General features: G+C 35.3%; 1 protein-coding gene across 2 annotated transcripts in view; it reads right to left on the bottom strand.

Moving 5' to 3' along the window:
• Window positions 1-210: 210 nt before the first annotated feature.
• Window positions 211-8,925, bottom strand: part of colq (collagen-like tail subunit (single strand of homotrimer) of asymmetric acetylcholinesterase) — a 37,883-nt gene continuing 29,168 nt past the window's right edge. The window contains exons 13-17 of one of the 2 annotated variants that reach the window (XM_005157972.6): window positions 7,678-7,805; window positions 7,248-7,367; window positions 5,216-5,342; window positions 3,264-3,366; window positions 211-2,505 (exon numbers count right to left, since the gene is read on the bottom strand). In XM_005157972.6, coding sequence (XP_005158029.1) covers window positions 2,436-2,505; window positions 3,264-3,366; window positions 5,216-5,342; window positions 7,248-7,367; window positions 7,678-7,805 — 548 coding nt within the window. In that variant the 3' untranslated portion in view covers window positions 211-2,435. The remainder of the gene's footprint in view (window positions 2,506-3,263; window positions 3,367-5,215; window positions 5,343-7,247; window positions 7,368-7,677; window positions 7,806-8,925) is intronic. The other variant, XM_009292268.5, reaches the window with a different exon arrangement.

Below are 8,925 nucleotides of genomic sequence, written 5' to 3'. Positions count from 1 at the left end.
AAAAACAGCAAGGCCAGATTAGAGTTTTAAAGAAGTCTTAACAGTTCGGGACAGATTAGTTCGAGATCAACTTGTACCAGAGTTATGGGATGAGAAAAGTATGGAGAAGGAAGGAACTGCTCATGATCCTAAGCAGTGAAGCATGGTGGTAGTAGTGACATGGCGTGGGCATGTATGGCTGTCAATAGAACTGGTTCTCTTACATTTATTGATGATGTGACTGCTGATAAAAGCAGCAGGATGAATTTTGAAGTGTTTCAGGCAATATTTTTTGCTCATATTAAGCCAAATGCTTCAGAACTCATTGCATGGCGCTTCACAGTGCAAATGGAAAATGACTCAAAGCATACTGCAAAAGCAACCAAATAGTGCAATGTTATGCCATGATAAAGGCAATCCCCTAATGTGAATCCTACTGAGCAAGCAATTCACTTGCTGAAGACAAAACTGAAGGGAAAATTGCCCAAGAACAAACAGGAACTGAAGACAATTTTAGTAGAATCCTGGTAGAGCACCAGCAGGAATAAACCCAGCATCTGATGATGTCAAAGTGTTCCAGACTTCAGGCTGTAATTGACAGCAAAGGATTTGCAACCAAGTAATAAAAAGTTTGATTTATGATTATTATTCTGTCCAATTACTTTTGCACCCTTAACAAGTTTTGATTTGGATGTAAATATCCCAAATTAAAGCTGACAGTCTGCAGTTAAAGGACATCTTGTTTGTTTCATTTCAAACCTCTTGTGTTAGTGTACAGAGCCAAAAATGCTAGAATTGTGTTGATGTCCAAATATTTATGGACCTAACTGTATCTATAAAACTGTTTTTATTTTGAACTTTCTATTGTACAAATCTCCTAAAAAAAGTATATTGTGTCAAACTTATGACATAAAATGTGAAAAAAAAAAATCTCTTTTGACAATAATAAGAACCGCTACCAATGCTTGATCATGATGGAGCAACAAATGATCACTTTAGAATGACTTCAGAAAGATCACGTGGCACTGAGGCGGTTGGGGTTTTGAAGATTCAGCTTCACCATAACAGAAATAAAATAACATTTTAAAATATATTCATAGAGAAAGTACTACTAGTATTTCCTGACGTTTTGTTTCATAATTACTAGAAATGTTTGTTTCAATGCTCACAATTAGAGCTGCACAATATATCATTTCAGCATCGCAATGCAATCATTCGCAATAGTCACATCGCGAGCATGCGTAATCTTGAGTCTAGATTATAATTGATCATTTCGTGAGTGTTTCTTGAGGCCTGTGACTTTGTGGGGGTTTTAAAAGCATTCAGACCTAAGAAATTGTACTGTACTGTTGTAACAAATTATTAACAATTAAATTATTTATAAAACAAAGACTATGCGGTATCCTTTTACATTTGATTATCCAGTTACTGTACACCAAAATACAGTTCGACTCATTGGATAACAATCAAACGCCATTTATTTTATAGGTATGTTTTTCTTTATCAAATTTACCTACGCTTGTAGACTATTTCTTATATTTAATCCACATTTACAGAATTATCCCAATCTAAAATGGTTAACTATTCCAAATAGTTATTTAACTCATGTAGTGGAATTCCATTCATATCGCAATATAAATCGCAGAATAAAAAAAATATTGCAATGTTTAATTTTGCCAAAGTTGTGCAGCCCTACTCGCAATAAACGTTTCAATAACAACTGAAATCATTTTGCTTGATTTTAAGAGCCAACAGCTTTTCCCCCTCTAGTTTATTCCTCAGTTTATGAATGATGGAGCTGTATGACAATAAGCTAATTTTGGACCCAGTTTTCCAAAACTGTACTACCCCTAACATACATCTTTGATATTTAAGAGAAGATACACTTTTAGGTTTCATCCGAGCCAATCACCAGTTTGGTCTAAGTCTAAAATCTTATACTATGCTTCAAGATGTAAAGCTGCTATTGTTTTATTTTCTCAGTAATGATCTCTGCTGCCGTCTTCAGTAATCTCAGCCCCATGCTTAATATTATAGTAACACATCACATTCCACAAACAGAGCACCAAGGTGGACCAGGAGAAAATGTCTTCCCTCTGAAACAGTACACAGTACTTTGAGGTAATGAGGAGTCCTTCAACCATCTCCACGAGACACCCGCCTCTCCCGTTTACAACCACATTGGCCCAAATTGTCTCGCCGGTGCAGAGCGGCAGACAACAGAGGCTGAATGAATGGAGAAATGCATCCTGGTAGAGTTTCTAGGAGCCCACGCCGACCCGTGGCTCCTTTCCCAAATGAGCTACAGTACATGGCTTCTTAGCTAATGTGTGTGTGTGTGTAATGATCCCCCTCAATGTTTTCGCCTCTGATTTTTTCTGCTGAATCCAAAGTTTTCAGTGTTGTTGTTTATATGGATCTCGCCAGCTGAAACGATACATCGCCTTTTTGTGTCCTCATGTGAAATACTTGCAGTTTGTTGAGTCTATGAAACAGTCAGCAGTGCACTTGAGGTGCCCATAGGATCTGTGGACAGGAAGAATTAGACAATTTTTATTTGGAGATTTTGCACAAAATTAGTTTTTTTTTATAGAATTTAGGTTTTTATAAAGTATTGACTAATAATTGGTATTGAAAGTAGTTAATGATCAGGGCCAATTTTATCCTGTCAATCAAAGAGTGAAAGAAAAGACCTTGAATTCATGCTTATTAAACAGGAGATAATCTTGTATTGATATTTTTGATATTATTATTATTATTATTATTATTATTATTATTATTATTATTAATCAAAGTGTTTGCTGGTTAAAGGAACACATTTTTGGAAAAAGGCTTATTTTACAAGTCAAAAACCATTCAGCCAATCACTTGGCCTGGCATTTTTGGTTTTGACCTAAAAAAAAAAACAGCAACTTTCATTTTTCATCAGTCTTAGTACACAATGTTAATATGCTAATAGTCTAATCCAATTAAATGATTTATGCTAAGCTAACGTAAGCATGCTATTGCCAGACCCAGAGATCGGCTGTATAGATTTAAAAATAGTAAAACTCAACTGTTTAACTCTCGGGGACTTGTAAAATAAGCCTATTTCCAGAAAAAAAAAAGTGGAGTGTTCCTTGCTAACTGTTGCTAGTTTTGTTGGCTTGTGTGGAGTGTTTGAATAATTTTAGTGCAACTACTGTAGCGTCAACTTATTTGTTAGAATACATAACTTTGTGAGTTTTCAATTATTGAGGGTTTAAGTCTGTACTTTTATATTCATCATAAAAATTTTTTCTTACCCAGGCAAAAAGGATCTGCATGTGTGAAAGCCAAAGTCCTTTCCATCACACTCTTCAGCCTCTTCGTAGCGATATCCATCCCCACAATATGCAAGTTTGCATTCTGAGAAGGAGAGGGAAATGTATGTGAAATGTACAGTTAAAACAAAAACACAGCTCTGGCTACTAGAATATATTCTAAATATGCATTCTTAATTTACCAACAACCACCTTAAAAACTAAAGCAGTAAAAAGATGATAATCAGTAAGTTGCTCTTCCACAAACTGAGGTAAACGCTTGTATTGTGCCGTACACACAAATACAAAACACCAGGCTTTTATATAAGAGATAAAACCATACATTAGTAGAATACATTTCAGCCATAATCTAATAGTGTGAAATACTTTTACTTGGTATGTTTTTAAGGCCGGCTTCTGTAAAATTTAAACTATTTGGGCACAAGAAATGATCAAGTTTGCTGCTTTTACAAAGATGAATTGTGTTTAATTATTTATAAAACGAAGACTATCCAGTATCCAGCTTTATTTTAGATATGATAAATTAATGTAATGTTAGATTCCACCGAAAACCTTAAAGTGCTGTTAGTTTCATTTTATCTTTATGCTGTTGTTCATAATCTTCGTAATTCATTCGCTATTTAATTTTTAATTAGGCCTACATTTTTAGGATATTTTACACAGTTGCACTTACCGACAAAAATAACCACTATTAATGTACAATTAATACTTATTTCCAAAAAGCTACTTAAGTCATATTGTGAAACTATATTCATATGGTAGAAATACAAAATATTGCAATGTCAGTTTCTTCCAATATTGTGCAGCCCTACCATACATACTAGAACAGTACTAGTAGCTCTTAACCTGTACTTTGTACAGCAATTAACATCACCCTTTTGGTCACACTTTTTTTTTTTTAAAGACTGTTTGCTGAATTTAGGTTACATTGCATCTACATGCCAACTAATTCTCATCAGATTAGACTGTTAGGTTGGGGTTAGGGTTAGTGTAAGTTGACATTTACTTGCAAAGTTTCTTATAGTCAGTTTCTTATAGTCAGTTAAATGTCTGTTGAAGGAGCAGTAGCAACATATTATTTGACTACAGTCTACTAATACTCAAATGGACCATCAAAATAAAGTGTTAGCTCATTTTTTTAAACAACAAACTGTCAATAATAGTAATTTTGTTGAATATCAGAGTTATATTTTACATCATGGTTTTTGGAGCAGAGATCAAGGTCATATAGTGCAATTCTAAAGCTTGAATAGTAGGCAAAACATCCACGAATAATGAACTCCTGACTGTTTGTAAAAAAATCAAACAGTTACATGAATCTAATAAAATGTGAATACTATAACTAAGAAACAAGAATCTTTCAACCATCAACTGTGCACTTTAATACTCATAATTCCAGGAACTGCTGTGATTTCTTTCTTGTTTTGGTATTAACACATTTTACCATTGAATTTATGAACAAATAGACACAGTGTGTTGATCAGCATAAAATAAATGACCTACTGTCCATTATTTCGTTTTTAACATGGCTGACAATAAAAATAAAATAAAGTTAAATGCAAAAAATAGAGATTAAACTGATTTAAATTGGATCATTGAATTAAATGAGAAGAAAGAGCCCACAAAGCGATATGAGAGATGTAAACCTAGCGCAGCTATGCATGAAATTGAATGCCTGGGATAACAGCCAGTCATACAGTTCAGAAAAATATTTGACCGCAGAATGCAGTGATCGACCAATAAGAGATGGGCAGCGTGTAATGAATTAGGAGAGCATATGTTTGGGTGTTATTCTCAGGTTCACTTGCTATACGGGAATACGATTATTCTTCCATTCCCATTTTAGAAAACACTCTTGCATTAAACTGCATTACAGCATGTTGTTGGGAATAAGCTGTCATCTGGAACACCGTCGTTTTCAACTTGATACTTACTGACACAGCCATCTGTGACCACCTTATTTCCGTCATCACACTCCTCTCCGTTTTCAACTTGCACAATGCTGTCTCCGCAGAATCCCTCCGGATCAGGATCGCTCTCCATCGACTGGAACGGTGTTAACTGCAATCACACAGACTTTTACAGTGCTTGCAGACTAAAATCACCACACACGTAAAACTATTAAGACAATCTGTGCTCGAATTGGGTGGTTGGCACATGTTTTAAAATGCATTGTAAATTGAGTACTTAAAATGTTTACGGTTTTACAACCGCATTAGAAATATTATATGGAAAATTTGAAATTTATTTTATTTATCAAAATTTATGCACAATCAATCTTACTTTTAGAAAAAAAAGTATTTATGTTACACACTGGCATGAATTAAATTAAATTAAATAACATTTAAGTTAAAGGAGTAGTCCACTACAATATCATATTTTAAACTTTAGTTGATGTGTAATGTGGCTGTTTGAACATAAACAACATCTCTAAATGTAATATGCTCAAAGTTCAATGCAAAGGGAGACATTGGCTTTTACAGGGTTTGCTTTGTGAAGCCTACAGTGAACGAAGTTTGAGGATTACAAAAAAAATAAATCCAAGTTATTGAGATCACAAATGCTTCAGGTTACGCACATTTACCACACGCACACAACCGGCACAGCAATTAGGCGTAGCCAGGTGCACAGTAATGTTATAGCAGTACTTGAAAGTGTTTTTATTTGCTAAAATTGATCTATTACAATGCATAGTTTCTAGCGTTACCTGTATGTTGTTGCGAGGACATAAACAAGGATGTAAACAACGGGAAATGCTGTTTGGCATCGTTAACAATTTAGCTACAAATTCTTACTTATCCGTCAAACCACTCTAAACACCCACAATCTTCAGCAGTGCTGCGATGTGTCTCTATGCAGACGCTTTCCCTGCATTCTACATCTCAAATAATAAACGCGCAAAAGATATGTGAGCCTTTCATATGTCTTACTGATGCTTATCCTGAATACATGTGAAAGACACTTGTCAGATGTTATTATAGAGAGCAGGCGTGAGGTTCAACTGTGTCCTCTTCATTTTCTGTCTGATTCAGACACAAACTGATAAGGCTAACAGTAACACCTACTCTGACTGACAGTATTTACAGAGCAGAGGCAAAGCATGTGCTTGTAATGGCGTGGCGCTTTCCCTGGTGATGTGGAGCCGATCCACAAGTCACAACACATTATTTTAGCTGATCAATCAGAGCCTCTTGAGGGTGGGCATTTTAAAAGAACTAAAAAGTATGGCCATCGTTTTTATTTTAGCTGAGTAGCTGTAAATAAAGAGTTCAGATGCAAAAACCTTTAAATGCCACGTGGAATTTTCTCCTAAAATTAGCTTTTCTGAGCCTCCTATGTTTATGTTCAAGTATTTTACTTTAGGCAATAAAAATTTGTCACTAAAAGTAACATTTCTGAGCCTACATACAAGAGTCTGAGAAAAAAAAGCTAATTTTAGAAGAAAGTATCAAAAAACATTTAGAGGTTTTGCATCTAGACTCTTTATATAATCAAACATATATGAAAAAATACTGTGGAAGCCCCAGTATAATAAATGGACTAAGCCGAAAAAGAAAATGAATGAATGAATCAATAAATTAACTTACTGCAAACAGATTTTTGTGATTAAATCTTTAAATTAATTTAAAATAATTAAAAATGTACAAATTGGATCTGATTTTACCTAAATATGCATTTATTTAAACGTTTGTTTGATTTTAACATACAACTGAAAAATGTTTGAATAAACTAGTAAATTTTTAGAACAAAATTAGTAAAGAAAAATTTATAAAAACAAAAATAATGACTTTATATAGCACCTCAATATATAAATACATTTGAGTACTATTGAACCCTTGAACTTGCCAGTGATAACCCTATTCACCATTGGTTGAGCTGCAAAAAACACTGATGAAAGCAAAACTTGTGGCTGTGTCATATGCCAACTACCCATATATAAAGTGTCTTTTGTTTACAGACGTGCACCTGAATTGGCATCCAGCCGCCAGTGTCTTTAAAGTAAAGTGACCTCTGATCTTTACGAAAGGCCAACGCATTTTCAGTCTGGACACGGTTCAGCTCCTGTTCATTATTCACCACAAATATCTGCAACACAGACGCAAAATCTTATCAAATGCCTCAACGTGGACTGTCAAAATTAATTACGGTTTCAAAAACAAATTCAAAAAGAATCAACACAGAAAAGCCCACATGCACCTATCTGGAAAAATCAGAAAATGTTAAAAAAAAGCTAGTTTACTGCTATAATTTTATAGCAATTACTGTATCAAAGAGGCATCGTAAACTGTGGGGTAGCACAGGGCTCAGTTCCTTGTGCCCTGCTTTTTACACTGCATTTACTGAAATTCTGTTATCTGACCTTAATGATTAGGCTCAGTTTGTAATATTGACTTACTGCAGGCACTCTGGGATAGATACTCCAGTGCAGGTGGTCCAAAGAGGGGTTGGCTGGGACATTACAGCTACAGCGACCCGGACTACCTTGTTGTCCTTTGTCTCCTTTTTGTCCGACCATATACAGTCCTGAAGGACAGATAAACAAAATAAATGTCACCACATGTGATTTCAAGTAATGGAATGAGTTTAAGAGCTACTAAACCTGGCCCTCATCTATCACGAAGAGAGAGCAATTGAGTTAATATGCACAGAAACCAAAACAAGACAGCAGCTGTCCTTTGAATAAAGTGATGACATAATGTTTGTAATTCTGCAAGAAGCTTGGCAGATCTGTCCGTCAGTTAAGGGCATGATGTCATGACTTCAGTCTCCTTCAGGGCTCCTGTTTCAATCTACATCTAAGATCAGGTTGCTTCTGAAGCTAAATAGACCAGTGGTGGGATTTCCTACAGTGATTTAAGATCCATGTGCTTCACCTTCTGTGAACGTCAATGGCTAATGCTGCAATAATACCATGTGATCCTAAACAAATGCAACAGATTTAAAGAAATATATAAAAAATGTGTATTAATCTTTGTTTTTTTTTTTGTAAATAATAATGGACATTAATCAAATCTAACTACAATTAAATAATTCTTATGGAATTATTTTTATTAATCTATGATGTATTTAATGTATAAAAAATAGAGCAAAGCCTTTTAATTACAAACAAATAAAAAAGGGCCAGGTCACAGAGGCAGCAGTCTCAGCAGGGAACCCTGAATTTCCATCTGTGACACTGCTGCCAGCTCCTTCAGGAGATTCCAAAGCAATGCCAGGCAAGCCGAGAGACATAGTCTCTCCAGCGTGTCTTGGGTCCTTTATAGGGTCTCCTCCTGGTGGGACAAGCCCAGAACACCTCTGCAGTTAGGCATCCAGGAGTCATCTGAACAGATGCCTTAAGCACCTCAACTGGTTTCTTTCGATGTGGAGGAGCAGTGTCTCTACTCTGAGTTCCTCCCGGGTGACAGAGCTACTTACCCTATCTTGGAGGGTGCGCCCTGGCACAGAGATTGTGTCTTTTCAGGCATTACATAAAGTTTATGACCATACACTCTCAGAAAAAAAGGTATACGTTGGTACAAATAATGTTCCTTGAGGAACAGTTTTGTACCTTTCTAAAAGTTATCTTATATGGTACAAAAAAGACCTCTTATGAAACTGTTTTGCACTTTTTATGGTACAACGGAAATGAAAGTACATAATT

Source organism: Danio rerio, chromosome 16 (genome assembly GCF_049306965.1).
Source record: "Danio rerio strain Tuebingen ecotype United States chromosome 16, GRCz12tu, whole genome shotgun sequence".
In the NCBI taxonomy this organism is placed as follows: domain Eukaryota; kingdom Metazoa; phylum Chordata; class Actinopteri; order Cypriniformes; family Danionidae; genus Danio; species Danio rerio.
Note: the sequence above shows the minus strand (reverse complement) of the source record. Positions and strands in the feature narration are given on the sequence as shown.